The sequence below is a fragment of the Aquarana catesbeiana genome, linkage group LG04, assembly GCF_042186555.1.
Source record: "Aquarana catesbeiana isolate 2022-GZ linkage group LG04, ASM4218655v1, whole genome shotgun sequence".
NCBI classification, from domain to species: Eukaryota; Metazoa; Chordata; class Amphibia; order Anura; family Ranidae; genus Aquarana; species Aquarana catesbeiana.
In genome coordinates this window covers 603891633-603910154 of record NC_133327.1, presented here as the reverse complement: position 1 = coordinate 603910154, position 18522 = coordinate 603891633, and the positions used below count along the sequence as shown (strand labels likewise).

General features: G+C 41.4%; 1 protein-coding gene across 1 annotated transcript in view; it reads left to right on the top strand.

Moving 5' to 3' along the window:
* The window catches only part of PROKR1 (prokineticin receptor 1), a 67005-nt gene extending 48711 nt beyond the window's left edge, over window positions 1-18294 (top strand). The window contains exon 3 of the mRNA XM_073628229.1: window positions 9791-18294. Within this exon, the coding sequence (XP_073484330.1) occupies window positions 9791-10487 (697 nt within the window). The 3' untranslated portion in view covers window positions 10488-18294. The remainder of the gene's footprint in view (window positions 1-9790) is intronic.
* Window positions 18295-18522: the final 228 nt, after the last annotated feature.

The following is an 18522-nucleotide window of genomic DNA, read 5'->3' as shown; positions in this document are numbered from 1 at the left end:
AATATACCACTTATGTTATTTTAGTTTTAAAAATTAAAAAAAAAAACCCTTTAGAATCACTTTAAGCCTGAGTGTGCCTTTAACCCAGAAAAAGCGATCTCACAAGAGCAAATCATCACATAACGTTTATTGATAAAAAGATACTTTCAGATAAAATTTTGAAAAGGGTTAAATCCAATCAATCAATATGTGGGTTTTATTTAGGAAAGGCAGCAGAGCAGGAATCTGTCACCAGAGGTCCAAACCACCTTCTTCAAAGTCACAACGACTTCTGTCCAATCAGAGATGCTCATGTAAGGGAATCTCTGTCCAAGAGGTGCTGCAGATAAACCACTGTTGTCACACATAGGGTAGCAGTCCTTATGGTCACCCTTCAGTGAGGATTCTTGCTCTTGGGCTTATGCTGGTGTGTAATTAAAAAAAAAAAAGGAAAAAGAAACGTAAGACATTTAAAAACATTCTTTTAATGCAGTTTGGTTTGATCTATAAAGTTTTTCAAAAAAGGTACAATTGGGTTTTTAAAAGTATCCAACATGATAAGATCTTAACCTGGAGAAATAATTTTCAAATCAGTGTTATGTTACAAGTAACGTGGTGCATAATTTAAAACATATCATTTCACGTCACAGGATAATGTTTGTAGTACTAATATATATATCACAGTTTATGTATAGGATCCTGTAATGGATGGTTCCGTGTGATACTAGTTTTTTGGGGGGGGGGGGTTTTGACTGTACAAAATGCTATTATCAGAAAAATCTGAAATGCAAAATGTGTTTTAGCTTGGTATGACAGTAAAATATTAACTATGGCTCATTTAACAATTTTTCATGGCAAATTACCATTTACCTTTACTTTGTATACACATTTGTGAGTTCAATGAAGGGAACAACTGTATAAAATGAAAAGGCAGATGACACTAATGGGGCAAGTGTACTTTCAAAACACATTTCTTTTTATAAATCTAAAGAGACCAAGCAACTTTGTTAATATAACCTTTTACCATTGCCTTTGGTTTCCCTGTGCTAAGATAATTTTTTTTTCCAGGGTGTGAGCTATGTAGTGTACGAGTGAGGTAGTACTAGACCTTGTGGATGATGACACATCCGGTGTATGGCAGCCTGACTCATGGAGGGCCCTAGAAATGTGGGAATCTTCAAGCATGTAATGATTTCGAGCTATGTGCATTTGAACAGAATTTCATCATGACCAGGCCATTTTTTGCAATTTAGCACTGGGCTACTTTAAAGGTGAAGTACAGACAAAGCTTGTTTAGCTGTACTTCTCCTGTGGATCACAGGAGTACAGTTCGTTCTGCACTTCTTTGACCCATTTTCAGCTGATAGCGGGCTAAAGCCTGCTGTTGTCTGACGTCACAGAGCTAGTCCTGGCTCGGAAAAGATTGCGACAATATAGTCAGAATTCGCTCACAATCTAGGACTGGCACCTGGCTGAGAGCCCCCTCCACAGGCCAGCACTCCAATGAGTGCGGTAGGGGGGGCAGAGCAGAGAGCAGTGACTGACAGTCTGCTCACAGGACTCTAAGAACCAAGTTATCAGCGGTGTTTGATCGCTCGGTTCTCAGTCTGAAGGCCCGTACACACGATCGGAATTTTTTGACAACAAACATGCAAATTAGCTGTTTTGGAGCAACATCCGACCGTGTGTACGCTCCAGTGGACAAACTTTTTCTGTTTCCATCGGACTTTTGTTGGTTGTGAGAATGGACAAACTTTCTGGCAACAAAAGTCCGATGGAGCAAAGTCCGATCGTGTGTACACAAAAGCATCGGACTTTTGTACAAACTACAGTACGCAGCCGCGAGAATGTTTCCAGCGTGAATCCATCGTTCGGTACCCACCGTACCAGGCCGCATGCCCTCAACATGGGGGGGTGGGTGCTTTGGGGGAGGGGGTGCCCTTGTTGATGAGGACAAGGGCCTCTTCCTGACAACCCTGGCCAACCCTGGCCATTGGTTGTCGGGGTCTGCGGGCGGGGGGCTTATCAGAATCCGGGAGCCCCCTTTAATAAGGGGGCCCCCAGATCCTGGCCCCCCACCCAATGTGAATGAGTATGGAGTACATGGTACCCCTACCTATTCACCTAGGGAAAAAAGTGTCAATAAAAAAAACACACTACACAAGTTTTAAAAGTCATTTATTAGGCAGCTCCGGGGGTCTTCTTCCGACTTCGGGGGTCTTCTGCCGACTTCGGGGGACTCTCAGGCCTCTTATCCTTCTCTCCGGTGTCGTCTCCGCGCTCTCTGGTTTTTCTCCGGTGCCTTCTTTCTTCTGCCGGGCTCCTCCGCTATCTTCTGCTCTTTTGCCGCTCTTTTGCTAGCGGTGGCCCGGACCTCTGGATCGTCTTCTTCCCTCTTCTCTTCCAGAGATGTTGACATGACGCTCTCATGTCATGTCATCCTATGACCACGCCCACTTATGACCTCACAGTCCCAGCATGCCCCGGGACTGTAATGTCATAGGGGGGCGGGGTCACCGCCTATATAAGTCATAGCAGAGCGCACAGACAGCATTACAGCTGGAGAGAGCGTCGTGTCAACATCTCTGGAAGAGAAGAGGGAAGAAGACGATCCAGATGTCTGGGCCACCGCTAGCAAAAGAGCGGCAGAAGACAGCGGAGGAGCCAGCAGAAGATTCAGACACCGGGAGAAGACGCCGGAGAGACCCCTGGAGTCGGAAGAAGACCCTCGAAGTCGGCAGAAGACCCCCGGAGTCGGAAGAAGACCCCCGGAGCGGCTTAATAAATTACTTTAAAAACCTGTGTACTGTGTTTTTTTCTTGACACTTTTTTCCCTAGGTGAATGGGTAAGGGTATAATGTACCCCATACTCATTCACAAAGGGGGGGGGGCCGGGATCTGGGGGCCACCTTATTAAAGGGGGCTCCCGGATTCTGATAAGCCCCTCGCCCGCAGACCCCCACAACCAATGGCCAGGGTTGTCGGGAAGAGGCCCTTGTCCTCATCAACATGGGGACAAGGTGCTTTGGGGTGGGGGGCCGCAGGGCACCCCCTCCCCCAAAGCACCCACCCCCCATGTTGAGGGCATGTGGCCTGGTACGGCTCAGGAGGGGGGGCTCGCTCGTCCCCACCCCCTTTCTTGACCGGCTGGGCTGTGTGCTCGGATTAGTGTCTGGTATGGATTTTGGGGGGACCCTACGCTGTTTTTTCTGCGTAGGGGGTTCCCCTTAAAATCTATACCAGATCTAAGGGCCTGGTATGCCCCTGGAGGGGAACCCATGCTGTTTTTTTATTTAAAATTTGGCGTGGAGTTCCCTCTCAAGATTCATACCAAACACAGTGCCTGGCATTGGCAGGGATCCAACTCGGATCCCTGCACCAGTGTGAACCCAGCTCGCAAGGTGTCAATCTCGCCAATAAAAGTGGCGAGATTGACACAATATCAGACAACAATACAGAAGTTGACCAAAGGGTGGTGGTAGAGAGCTGAAAAACCACGTGATTTGGTGAAAGTTGGCTGGAAAAGTCCTGCTGTCTGTATGCAAGACAAACTTCTGACCAACGCCCTTTGTATAAAAATCCAAGGGAAAGTTTGTACAAAGTCCTATCGTGTGTATGGGGCTTTAGAGCGAGCGGGGGACATATGCAGAATAAGACCGATGCTGCATCCACCTAGGTAAGTTTGATTCTTAAAAAAAAAAAAAAAAACAACCCACACTTCTCTTTTAACTGGTAATTATGCAGTCATGCAACACTGTACCCAAATTAAATTTATATAATTTTTTTCACACCTTTTTTTTGGTGGTATTTGATCACCGTTGGGTTTTTTATTATTGAAAATTGTAACAAAAAATATTAAATAAAATAAAAAAATCGAATTTCTTCATAAATGTAGGCCAAAATGTATTCCGCTACATGTCTTTGGCACAAAAAATCCCTATAAGTGTATATTGATTGGTTTGCATAAAAGTTTTAGCACCTACAAACTATGGTATATGTACTGGATTTTTTTTTTTTTAATACTGCTAATGGTGGTGATCAGCAACTTATAATGGGACTGCAATAGTACAGTGAGAAATCTGACACTAACTGATGAAGAGGAACTGACTAATTGCCACTGAAATCACCAGTGCAACTAATACAGTGACCGGTGTTAATACTATGCACTGTAACTGTACTAATGACACTGGCTGGGAAGGGGTTAACATACATCTAGGATGATCAAGAGGTTAAATGTGTGCCTAACAATGTGTAATGTGTGCTGCTTTTTACTAAAGATCTCTTTGTTTCTTATCCCTGCGACAGGTATAAGAAACAGAGAAATCATTCCCTCTGCACAGAGCCCTGTGTTGATTGTCAATACAGGGCTCTGGGCTGTAATTGGACACAGCCGATCAGCAGGTCCTGGCCATGAATCATTGAGGGGTGCACATCCTTAAACCTGGAAACAGGCAGCGAAGCACCAGTATGTTGCTTTGCCTGTATGGGCTGACCGTCCCCAGTAAATTGCGGGTAGTGCAGTCCTTAAGTATATATATATATATATATATATATATATATATATATATATATATATATATATATATACATACATTTTTCACTCTTTGTTATATTGCAGCCATTTGCTAAAATCATTTAAGTTCATTTTTTTTTCCTCAATGTACACACAGCACCCCATATTGACAGAAAAACACAGAATTGTTGACATTTTTGCAGATTTATTAAAAAAGAAAAACTGAAATATCATACGGTCCTAAGTATTCAGACCATTTGCTCAGTATTTAGTATAAGCACCCTTTAATCTAATACAGCCATGAGTATTTTTGGGAAAGATGCAACAAGTTTTTCACACCTGGATTTGGGGATCCTCTGCCATTCCTCCTTGCAGATCCTCTCCAGTTCTGTCAGGTTGGATGGTAAACGTTGGTGGACAGCCAATTTTTAGGTCTCTCCAGAGATGCTCAATTGGGTTTAAGTCAGGGCTCTGGCTGGGCCATTCAAGAACAGTCACAGAGTTCATGTGAAGCCACTCCTTTGTTATTTTAGCTGTGTGCTTAGGGTCATTGTCTTGTTGGAAGGTAAACCTTCGGCCCAGTCTAAGGTCCTGAGCACTCTGGAGAAGGTTTTCTTCCAGGATATCCCTGTACTTGACCGCATTCATCTTTCCCTCAATTGCAACCAGTCGTCCTGTCCCTGCAGCTGAAAAACACCCCCACAGCATGATGCTGCCACCACCATGCTTCACTGTTGGGACTGTATTGGACAGGTGATGAGCAATGCCTGGTTTTCTCCACACATACCGCTTAGAATTAAGGCCAAAATGTTCTATCTTGGTCTCATCAGACCAGAGAATCTTATTTCTCACCATCTTGGAGTCCTTCAGGTATTTTTTTAGCAAACTCCATGCAGGCTTTCATGTGTCTTGCACTGAGGAGAGGTTTCCATCGGACCACTCTGCCATAAAGCCCTGACTGGTGGAGGGCTGCGGTGATGGTTGACTTTCTACAACTTTCTCCCATCTTCCGACTGCATCTCTGGAGCTCAGCCGCAGTGATCTTTAGGTTCTTCTTTACCTCTCTCACCAAGGCTCTTCTCCCCTGTTAGCTCAGTTTGGCCGGACGGCCAGCTCTAGGAAGGGTTCTGGTCGTCCCAAACGTCTTCCATTTAAGGATTATGGAGGCCACTGTGCTCTTAGGAACCTTAAGTGCAGCAGAATTTTTTTTGTATAGAAAAAAGAGAGAAAAACTGCGCTATATGGTATTGTGATATGACAAAAAATTAGTGAATAAAGCAGCAATTCTAACAATAAAGCACTGATTGTTAATAAAAATTAAAAAGAAAAGAGAATCGCGCTAAATAAGTGAAAAGTGTTACATGAATTAAGCAGTGGCAAAATTTGAAAAAACACAATTCGTGCTCAGTATGAATGTGAATGGAGATAAATAAACCCTCGTGAGAGCTACTTAATAATCCAAAAAATTATATCTTAGACTGCAGTGAAAGAGGTGGCCCTAAACCACCGATATAAAAACGAAAATGAAAATCCAAGTGATTGACAAATGTTCATCTGTGAAAAACGGGAAGGAATCCACCACCAAGAACAGAAGGGGTCACTCCTTACTGAAAAGCCACGATTCCCCACTACAGAGGATCATAGCTCGCAGATACACATTAGCACTGGCAACAGGAACCCACATCAGCATCCACTAGGGGTCATCACAACGTCAGCAGTGAACTCGTGGAGGGGGCGTACCATAAAACGAAAATAGAACTCACATAGCATAAAACCATAAAAAACTTTATTCCAAAACTCATAAAATGAACACTTACAGTATTCCAGAAACAGAGAGCCTTAAGTCCGGTCCGTTGGCCGTGTGGCAGTGTGAAATTCTGTGTTTTCCTGTCAATATGGGGTGCTGTGTGTACATTAATGAAGAAAAAAATGAACTTATATGATTTTAGCAAATGGCTGCAATATAACAAAGAGTGAAAAATTTAAGGGGGTCTGAATACTTTCCGTCCCCACTGTATATACAGGTGCATCTCATAAAATTTTAATATCATCAAAAAGTTTATTTATTTCAGTAATTCAATTCAATAAGTGAATCTCTTTTATTTTATATAGATCCGTTACACACAGAGTGATATATTTTAAGCATTTCTTTCTTTTCATTTTGATGATTATGGCTTACAGCTAATGAAAACTCAAAATTCAGTATCTCAGAAAAATAGATTACATAAGACCAATAGAAAAAGGGATTTTTAATAAATAAATGTTGGCTTACTGAAAATGATAACCATGTACAATATAGTATGCACTCAATAATTGGTTGGGGCTCCTTTTGCATGAATTACTGTATCAATGCGGTGTGGCATGGAGGTGATCAGCCTGTGGCACTGCTGAGGTGTTATGGAAGCTCAGGTTGCTTTGATAGCAGCCCTCAGCTCATATGCATCGTTGGGTCTGGTGTCTCTCATCTTCCTCTTAAAAATATCCCACAGATTCTCTATGGGGTTTAGGCCAAACAAGTTTGCTGGCCAATCAAGCACAGTGATACCATGATCATTAAACCAGGTATTGGTACTTTTGGCAGTGTGGGCAGGTGACAAGTCCTGCTGGAAAATGAAAATAGGCATCTCCATAAAGCTGGTATGTGGAGGGAAGCATGATGTTCTCTAGAATTTCCTGGTAGAGAGCTGCGCTGACTTTGGACTTGATAAAACACAGTGGACCAACACCAGCAGATGACATGGCTCCCCAAATCGTCACGCACTGTGGAAAATTTTGCATTTCATTTGGAAATCAAGGTCCCAGAGTCTGGAGGAAGAGTGGAGAGGCACAGAATCCAAGTTGCATGAGATCCAGTGTGAAGTTTCCATATTCAGTGATGATTTGGGGAGCCATGTCATCTGCTGGTGTTGGTCCACTGTGTTTTATCAAGTCCAAATTCAGCACAGCCCTCTACCAGGAAATTCTAGAGCACTTCATGCTTCCCAGCCTAATGGAGATGCTGATTTTATTTTCCAACAGGACTCCATGCCACGCCACATTGATGCAGTAATTCATGCAAAAGGAGCCCCGACCAGGTATTAAGTGCATATTATACTGTACATGGACATACTTTTCATTAAGCCAACATTTCTTTATTAAAAATCCTTTTTTTATTGGTCTTACATAATAATCTAATTTTCTGAGATACTGTAATGCATCTACAGTATCTCACAAAAGTGAGTACACCCCTCACATTTTTGTAAATATTTTATTATATCTTTTCATGTGACAACACTGAAGAAATTACACTTTGCTATAATGTAATGTAGTACAGTGTTATAGCTACAGCTATAACAGTGTAAATTTGCTGTCCCCTCAAAATAACTCAACACACTAATTGGGCCCAATTTGGACATTTTCACTTAGGGGTGTACTCACTTTTGTTGCCAGCGGTTTAGACATTATTGGCTGTGTGCTGAATTATTTTGAGGGGACTGCAAATTTACACTGTTATACAAGCTGTACATTCACTACTTTACATTGTAGCAAAGTGTAATTTCTTCAGTGTTGACACATGAAAAGATATAATAAAATATTTACAAAAATGTGAGGGGTGTACTCCCTTTTGTTAGATACTGTATATAAAATATATGAGGTTCATGTTTTTAATTGAATTACTGAAATAAATTAACATTTTGATGATATTCTAATCTTATGAGATGCACCTGTATATACACTGTATACATACTATGGGTATACTAAATTTGAAATAGAAAACAGTACAGTAGACATAAGTAGGAATATAAGAGAATTTATATGCAAAATAAATGTATACACAGTCGCCATGTACATACATACATTTTGTGCCAGAATGTGCCGGTACTGCATACCAATACTTCCTGGCACTGGTCCTGTTTTCTACTTCTTATTCAGTAGGAGCTTCTAAGTATCCCATTGGTCTCTTAGCAACTTCTGTACTTGACACGAGGAGTAGAGTCTGCAATTGGTTTCCCAGATTTTGCATGGCAGTCCCAGGAGTTTTGACCCTGTCCCACAGTTTCCATGTTCTAGGGGCTGCCCTCCAGAACCCATAACACTTGGATTTTGCAGAGTGGCAGCTTGATGCCAGATGCTAAAACACTGGCACTAAGATACTGGTATTGTCAGGTGGAGTGATCCAGGCTCAACATCATTCAAGAAACAGGCAGTGATATAAAAGCCCAGGTAAGAAAACAGTGAACAAAAATGCAATACTAAGGGGTGCTCATTTCACTGCCACTAACTACCAATTTGGGGTGGGTGGATGGGGTACATTTCACTTCCACTGACCACCAATGGAAGTAGTTAAATTTCAGTGCCACCAACCACCAATGGACAGGGTTAAATATAACTTCACCTGACCACCAATGGAGGGGGTTTAAAAATTACTGCTACTGTTCATCAATGCAGGGAGATTCAATTTCATTGCCACTTATCATCAATAGAGGGGTTAAATGTCATTGCCACTGACCACCAATGCTGGCAGAATAGATACAATTGTATATGGTAGGTATTTTCACATACACATGCGAAAATATCTAAATATATTAAAAGGACTTTGGCTGCCTAAGGCATAGGTAATGAACATAAAATTAACTAGATAGTGTTAATTAGGTGTATCTCAGCATGTCTCAAAGACTTTATTTAAACCATAAGTGTTAACCCAGTCTTAATGAAGCTCCAGTGATGCCCTCACAGCACTATGGGGTTGATTTGCTAAAAGCAAATAGAATGTGAACTTTGCAAAGTGTATTTGCACTCTGCAAGTGCAGTTGCTCCAGAGCTTAGTAAATGAGCAGAAGCTCTGCTGACTTCCATCATCCAATTATGTGCAAGCAAAATTGCTGTTTTTTTTTAAATTTTCCTTACCTCATTTACTAAGCTCTGTAGCAACTGCACTTTCACAGTGCACAGTCTTTTTTCCTTTAGTAAATCAACCCCTATGTATACCTGCTTTGCTCCATGGTTTCTATTCTACTGACAAGTGTTTTTTTTTTATCATAAAGAACCTCTGTGGTTAGAAACCGTGATGAAGAATCTAATTACGAGTCATCCCAATGGTTTGGTTGTGATTTTACCTATGAAACTCTGCTGGCAATGCTAATGTAAAAATAAACTGTAATGCAAAGATCCTAAGTGTGAACCATCCCCAAAGTTGGTTGTGACTGCAACCTGTGCAAATCCTGTGGCAATATTATCATTAAAAAAAAAACAACAAAAAAAATCAAAAAACGAAACTGGTGTTATATTTTATTTAATGAAACCGTTTTTGTTTTACAGGTACTTGGCAATTGTACATCCACTGAAACCTCGTATGAATTACCAGACTGCCTCATTCTTGATTGCCCTGGTTTGGATTATTGCTCTGCTTATAGCCATACCTTCAGCATATTTTGCTACAGAATCAGTGCTCGTTATTGTGAAAAACCAAGAGAAGATATTTTGCGGTCAGATTTGGCCAGTTGACCAGCAGCTCTATTATAAAACTTACTTCCTCTTTATTTTCTGCATTGAGTTTGTTGGACCAGTTGTTACAATGACGTTGTGCTATGCTAGGATATCCAGAGAGCTTTGGTTCAAAACGGTGCCTGGGTTTCAGACAGAACAAATACGGAAACGTCTTCGATGTCGGAGAAAGACAGTCTTTGTGCTCATGTGTATCCTTATAGCTTATGTCCTATGCTGGGCTCCATTTTATGGATTTGCAATCGTTCGGGACTTTTTTCCTATAGTTTTCATCAGAGAAAAGCATTATCTGTCTGCTTTCTACATTGTAGAGTGCATTGCAATGAGCAACAGCATGATTAACACAATGTGCTTTGTGTCTGTTAAAAACAATACCATTAAATACTTTAAGAAGATCATGCTTCTGAAATGGAGATCCACTTACAATGGAAGTAAATGTAGTGGAGAGATAGAAATTAAAACAAGTGCTGTTCCAGCTACAGAAGAGGTTGACTGCATTAGGTTTAAATAACATATTTATACTGATTACTACAAATCACTTTGCAACAGTTTGACTAAAGTGTGGATTGTACTGCTTATGCGTATTTTGTATTGTATGAAAATGTTGTGAAAAAAAAACACACTCATATTTTTACTTGCATTTATTGAAAGTAATTACATCAATCTAGGTGTTTCTCATGTTAGTGGTTAGTAATATATTCTCGTGAATTCTTTTTATGGATTGTGTTATTATATTTAATTCTTTTGCTGGCTGTTATTATATTTCATGTTTCAAAGGAGTGCACCCAAAAAAATGCAAATTAAATAATAGACTGCTGGAACAAAAATGGACAGCCTAAAATAACACAATATATATATATATATATATATATATATATATATATAACAAAAATATAACAAAAGCAGTTCATGAAGAATTGCTATTAGTTGTTTATTCAGTTCAAGTCTCTTTCCATCAAAATTTTCATTCATGTAGACTAGACGTTTACAGGCACTAACCACTGACAGTAACGTTCAGCAACAAAATACAGATTATAATCATATCATTAAAGACTTTACAATACATGCTAAATCCTGGTACACATGAATAGTTTTTTAAAAATTACAGCTCAGGTTGGAGCTGCTGTACTAACACTCCAACATTAGTACAGCAATCTTCCTCTGCTGAGCTGTTCTGTTCTGACAGGAGGATGCCCCCCCATCAGTCATTGGATGAGAGCGCTGATTGGGAGTCGGTCGGCCGCTGGTTTTCCAGTATTCTCGTCCAACAGAAGCCGACCAAACAGCTTCTGTCGGACCGGCTGGAAGGCTACTGAATCACTGCTGGGAAGGGGGACCTGATAAGGAAAGGACTTCAACAACTACAGCGATTCTGCTCTTTCAGGGATGGATTAGTCCACAGTACCTGCAGATACAGAGGTCAATGAGAGCTTTACCTCCATCCAAAATTGATCATCTCTTGCAGGTTATTCTGATCCATGAACTTTAGCATTGCTGGAATCACTGAGTTGGAACAACCATATTGGGAAACTCAGAGTAGAGTTGAAAGTCTTTATTTGAATATTTGTCTCTGGTCATAGACTAATATATTTAACCCAGACAGTCAGCTGGATAGCTAGGAAACTAGCATTTTCAGTGATCATCAATGGCAACCTCTATGTTTCCTTCACAACATGTTTTCTCTAACATTTAACCCACTCCTTAAATGTACACTTAATATCTAACTCCTCCCTCTAACATTACATGTAAACCCCTAAAGCTGAACAGCAGCTTAAAAAAAATAAAAAATAGTCCAGTTCCCTGCAACTTGAATGACAGCCAGCATCATTCAACCCTGTTATTCTGAGTCGAAGCTGTCATGGACTTTCTCCTTGCAGAGGCATCTTCACGTAGCCTAGAGCCACTCACACATCATTGCCTAAGAGTCATTCTGTGCAACAGTAAGGACCGCACACTTCCAGAAACGAAAAGTGCAAAGGACCCATGACATCATAGGATCCTTACAAAAGGTATATATATATCTATAGTCATTTTTTTTTATAACTAGGGCTCCGCTTTAGCAGTTAATATATGCCTAGAACTTAACGCTAACTTTAACCCTAAACTTAACTCCCCCATTCCCAAACCTGAGAACCTGAGCCTAACTATAGCTGTTATTTCAAGTCTCACACTTGGTCCTTTCCACAGTTTCCAGATTTTAACTACATAATGAAAGATTTTATTTAAAAAAAAAATATGTTAGTGAGTCATCTTTTCATAACTAACTGGGAACTATCATAATATCTAATTGGACTTGAACAATTTATGTTTTATTTCATGTTATGGATTGGTTATGCATATGGTTATGCGTGGTTTAAAGGAATAGTCCACTTTTTAGAACCATATTTAGGGTGTAGCATAAAGCATGGTTGTATACACCATATCCCTAAACACAAAATGGGGTCCTTTCTTATTGTAGGTGGTTATTGTTTGAATTTCACAGGCACAGGCATGACATCCATTGATGGAGACCGATCAATGCAAATACTTCAAGTCCCCTCTGCCACCAAGGCACAGGGATTCAGTTGAGCCCACTGGCAGCAGGGCAGTGATGTCAACATTCAGCACTTCCTCTAGCTCCATAACAGAAGGTCCTTGCCTCTGTATGGACCTGGGGCAAACAATGCAAAATCCTGTGCACTGTACCCGCGATGAATTGATAGCGGGTACATTCACAAATTATGACACATTTACAAACTTTTTGCAAAAAATAGACTATGCCTTAAAGAATAGTGTTTAAGAGATCATTGCAATTCAGACAAAAAGTGACATGCAAAAATAAATGTTTACTTCTAGTTGTATTATTTTGTTTATTCGCTGCAACAAGACACACACAGTTGGATTACAGTTGTACATAAAGTCCAATTTGGGGAAATTTGAAAATTATTCCTTGCAGTGCAGCTGAGCCCATACTGTAAGGGAAGTGGAATTCCGGATAACCCTAACTATTCTTAAAATGGTCCCCTCTCCACTCCTAACATTTACGCTTACTAACCTGTGTTGAAAGATGTAGTTAGTTACCTATGTTCAGGCCACTCCGGTCAGGTGATTGCACTCCCCTGTGTCAGCTAGTGCTGCTAAAAGGAAGAGGAGGGAGCGCTGACAACAGATGGAGCCATTGAAGCCTATGGGTGATGTCACCACTCCAGGCATTACCAGCCATTATCAGAGTCCCCTCTCCTCTCCACTGCAGCTGTCGCTGCAGTATAGATTACATGACCGGACTGGAGCATCCTGAAAATAGGTAAGTAGACAGATATTTCTTAGACAAGTTAGTAAGCATAGGTGTTAGAAGGGGGGCTGTTTTAAGAGTAGTTAGGGTTATTTTGCAATTCCATTTAACAGCGTGTTTAGTCTAGGGAAGAGCAGAAGCACTTTAACTTACTTTATCCTCCACTCTCCTGGCAGATAGCACTCACGCAGGCTTTGGCGATGGATTGTCCCTCGACGTTGTCATGTCCAATTCAGGGCTATGGACCCTTTAATTGTCTTGATAATGTCAGGTATGTAGACCTCTAGAAAATGGGGGAGAAGGTACTGCTGGAATCAGTCTGGTAGAGCAGAGGAGCAGAGAATTAGGTAATTGGACCTTCTTTTCTATGTTCCCTACACCTAAACATTCAATTACCTTTGCAGTGCGGGTGCAGACCCACTGCTGGGGATCATGTTTAAGTTTCCCAGTGTTAGGCTTTAAAAAATATAGAACAATGTAAACTATCATTTTGCATGAAGCTACAGTATGTATTCTGTAAATAAACGGTAGTGACTGTTCATGCCACATAACACGCTATTATACGTGTGCATGCACATATATATATTTTACATTTTAAGTAGTTCATTTAACAGAGTGATTCTGTCGCTTGTCCAGCTAATTCGTTTGAAACAACACATAGGCATTGCTTTAATCTTTTGCATTGCACACTGCCTCTTGGTTACTATTTAGTGGTGGAAAATAAGATTTTTTTTTTTTGGCACCATCAGTTTCAATTGATGACACCATAATAGAAAACTGTACACAGCCACAAGCTTTCAACACTACTTTATGCCTGGTCACCAGGGTATTTATTCCAAATGGCTGCACCCAGCTGGGATTTAAAACTACACTATAAAATAAATTGTTACTCTTACAAACTCAGCAGTATCCAAGCATGAATTGCTTCAGCTGCCTGGCTGTGTTTGGCTTTAGCACTTTCTGAGTCACTGACCTAGAAAAAGCATGCAGATTAGGGAATTGGTGTACTTGAATCCTGGTGTGCTTTGTGTAGTTCTTCTAGATCTGTGTTGTAATCCAGTGTAAAATGTTGCTTTGTGCATGAGCTCCCAGTAATAAAGTCCAGTCACTGCTTCTCTCTCTCCTTGTACAGGGTGATTGGTCTTGTATCCGACCCGTTCTGTCATTTTCTACAGGCAGCCTGTGGAGGTTGGGCCTGCTGGGTCCCTCCCACAACTCTGCTCTCTACACAAGTTATGTGCAGTATAGTGATGATGTCACTGCTACTTATAAATGTTAATATCCTAGTTTGCGCACAAAGAGAATTTATTCCCTCTGTGGCTATTGAGAAAAATGTTTAAATGAAAGTTTTTGAGCTCAGAGTTTAGTTTTAAAGTGATTAGCTCATGATGACAACCAGGCACCTAGTATACTTTCCCAGTACTGGTTGCTTTTAAATATTTCTTTCTTTTAATATTTCAGAACTGGCATGTTGCACTCCCTTCCCGTGCAGGACATTTTTTTCAGAGCTGTAATAGCTTGAATGACCACTACTCAGTCATGCAACATTGTACCCAAATTAAATTTACTGTATTTATCGAATATAACACGCACTTTTTCCCCCTGAAAATAGGGGGGAAATCGGGGGTGCGTGTTATACGCCGACAGCGTACCTCAGAGGGGAAGGAGGGGGACGAGTGCCGCCTGAAATCACCGAGCCGTCATCTCCTCTCCACTCGGCTCTCCGCACGGCTCTCACTGGGCTCTAACTCGGCTCACACGTCACACACACAGTCCCGCCTCCGCCATCGGCATTGGACCAGTGTTCTGTCTATCACAGGAGCTGGTCCAATGCTGATGGTGGAGGCGGAACTGTGTGTGTGACTGCCAACTGAGAGCCGAGGAAACAGATGACGGATTGGTGAAATCGGTGATTTCATATGAGAGATGGTGAGCTGCATCGATGGGGGAGATGGGCACAGAGCAGGCTGTAGATGGGCACAGAACAGACCGCAGATGGGCACAAAACAGGCTGCAGATGGGCACAGAACAGGCCGTAGATGGGCACAGAACAGGCCGCAGATGTACACAGAACAGCCTGCAGATGGGCACAGAACAGGCTGCAGATGACCACAGATCAGGCTGCACTGAAGCTGCAGATGGGCACTAATCAGGCTGCATTGATTCTCGCTTACCATTATTTTGCTTCAAAGTGGTTTATTTTTTTAAAAAAAGGTTTTTTTTCCTGAAACGTCCCCCTTTAATTGGGGTTTACCATGGTCAGTTTACATGCCTCCGTCATTACACTGCTCTCCTCTCTCCCCCTCCCTCCTGTAAGTGTGAGCCCTCTATGCCCACCCCTCCCTCCCCCCCATCTTGCCGCTATTACTAATTGGCAGTATAAAGGCAAATAAATATTACTGCCAGCCCCTCTGTTTTATCAATCTATCCAACACTGTGTACATGTTTTTATAAAACGATGCCTGTAAATACCTTATCACAGATCTCTTCTGGCCGGTAAACTGGATGGAAACTGACAGGTGTTTTAGCCCATCCTTATTTTATCAAAGTTGAAAAAGGTTTTGGCTTCACATACACTTTTTTATTATTTTCAGGTGAAGTCTGTTTGGCAAGATGATTGTGTGACTATTTATGTATCTGACATGCATGAGCTGTTTTCAAAACTTACAAGATATCTTACAAATCACTTATTCGAAATAAACACAATTACAAAAATATAATTTGATCATTCATACACATTACTACACTTTTCTTTTTTGAGTTTTATGGGGTTTTTTTTACAGCTGTGGGCCAAGCTGTTTATGTTGTATCTGACATTGGATGCTCAATAAAGCTGTTTGTGGCCGGTTTGAAGCTTGTTCAATTAAGCTTTGACAATAAAACCTGGAAGCTGATTGGTTACTATGCATAGCTGCACCATGTAGCCAAGTGCACCCAATTAAGAAAGAAATAGTCAGTCAGCTGCAATGGTGGCCAGACATGGATGTACACATACCGCAGCCCCAACAAAAATTGTAACAAAGGCGGTGGGAAGGTGACATAGTGGGGTTGATTTACTTAAAGTGGTTGTAAAGTGGTTGTAAAGGCAGAAGGTTTTTTGATCTTTAAGCATTTTATGCATTAGGATAAAAATCCTTCTGTGTGCAGCAGCCCCCCTCAGCCCCCTTAACACTTACCTGAGGTCCCTCTCTGTCCAGCGATGTCCACGAGGGTCTTAGCCGTCCAAGATTCTCTCTCCTGATTGGCTGAGACACAGCAGCAGCACCATTGGCTGCTGCTGCTGTCAATCAAAGTCAGCCAGTCAAACAGGAGAGTAAGGGGGCAGGGGCTGGGGCGGGGCTGTGTGTCTGAATGGACACAGGGGGCTGTGACTCGGCTTGACTGAACAGGAGGGAGGGGCCAGGATCACAGAAGAGGGACCCGAGAAGAGGAGGATCCGGGCTGCTCTGAGCAAATCCACTGCAACAGAGCAGGTAGGTATGACATTTTGTTTGTTATTTTTATAGGAAAAAAAATTAGATTTTACAATCACTTTAAGACAAATAGGCTGTGCACTTTGCAAAGTGTTGTTACATCAGAGCCTAGTAAATGAGGTAAAGGTTCACTTTGCAAAAAATACCCAATCACATGCAAGGAAAAAAAAAAACAGCATTTTTGTGTGCAACTGATTGGATAATGGAAGTCAGCAGGGCTTCTGCTCATTTACTAAGCTCTGGAGCAACTGTATTTTGCAAAGTGCACAGTTTATTTGCCTTTAGTTGATCAACCCCATTGCCTCCTAGTCACCTGTCAACTGCCTTAAAAAAGCAATCCACTGTGTGAACGAGCCTTAAAAGTTGTTTATATCTCTGCATCTACTGATCATTTTGGCATTGTTTTCTCTTTGCTAGTGATCTCTGCTGATGCATTTTTTTCATAATTCGATAAATTTTGATTACAATTAATGATTGTTTATTATATTTTAATAAACTGCAGACTTAATTAGATGCAGGAAAGTAGCTCTAGCATAAATATTCTCTCTTCCTAACAAAACACTTTATTCTCAAAATCATTAACTATTTTTAATCCTCATGCTGCTAGCATAAGTAAGCAGATAGACAGGTATATTATATTTGCTTGGTTTAAACTTATTTTTTTTTACTATTTCTTTAGTTGGTTCCTGACCTAGGTCTAAATTGTGTCATACATCCTTTCTTCAGAAGGGGGGGGGGGTCTTAGCACACCCTCTTGCCTGCATGCCTGAGCTAAGGGCATATGAATTTCAGGAAGTAAATGCTATATGAATGCTACGGGGTGTTTTTCAAGTGATTTCTCAATTAAATAAAGGATGGAGCCATGGATAGATGGGCAAGTCTGCTTTTAAAATGAAAAAGGAATTAAATAGTGTGTTTGGTATGTGGTGCTCAGATACAGTTAAGTTTGGCTTTAAGGAATTATACACAGGGGATGAAAGGAACATTGAGTGCCCGATTATCACACCTTCCAAGTGTTCCCTCATGGCCAAGGTGGAAAAGTTGGTTCAGCCTTGTGGCCCAATACACTTAAGTACATGTTATTCCACATCACAATAAAATGTAATTGAGCCAAAGCATTTGGCTGTGTTTAAAATAACAGTCCAGTTCCAATTGACTGATTTCCTAGTAGTTTTTTTCTGCCAGCAATGACAAAAAGAGGACAGATGAAAATTATCAGTGACAGCTCTGTACTAGGAGTCAACTACTGGAATGTGAATCATAGAACAGTTAATCTAAAGTAAAAAATACAAGCCGCACTGCAAAGCTTCTTTCTGTGTTTCGTTTGTCTAAAAAAGAAAAAGACTGCATACATTAATGTCTCCACCCAAAACCAAACTTCCTTGATGTGTTTCACCACTGCTGGCTTGCTCACAAGGATTGACTTCCACTATCCTTGTCAACAAGCCAGTAGTTGTGAAACACATCAAGGATGTTTGGTTTCCGGTGGAGACAGGGCCATGGTTAAGGGGGTATCATCTTCTTGCATGGGGCCTGGGCCAGCAGGGAGGCCCGGGCAGCTGGGTGAATCAGATGTGGGCAGGGAGGGTGACTGGCATGGGGGGGGGCAATTACTGGAACGGATTCCCTATATGGCTCTCTCTGCAGCAGCTAAAAGCCAGTGGAAGGGAGAGGAGAAGAAGCCAGCTTTCAGCTTATGCAGAGAGAGCCATACAGGAGATCAGTTCCAGTAATGGCCCCCCCTCCATGCCGATCACCCTCTCTGCCCACATATGATTCACCCAGCTGGCTGGGGGGGCAAT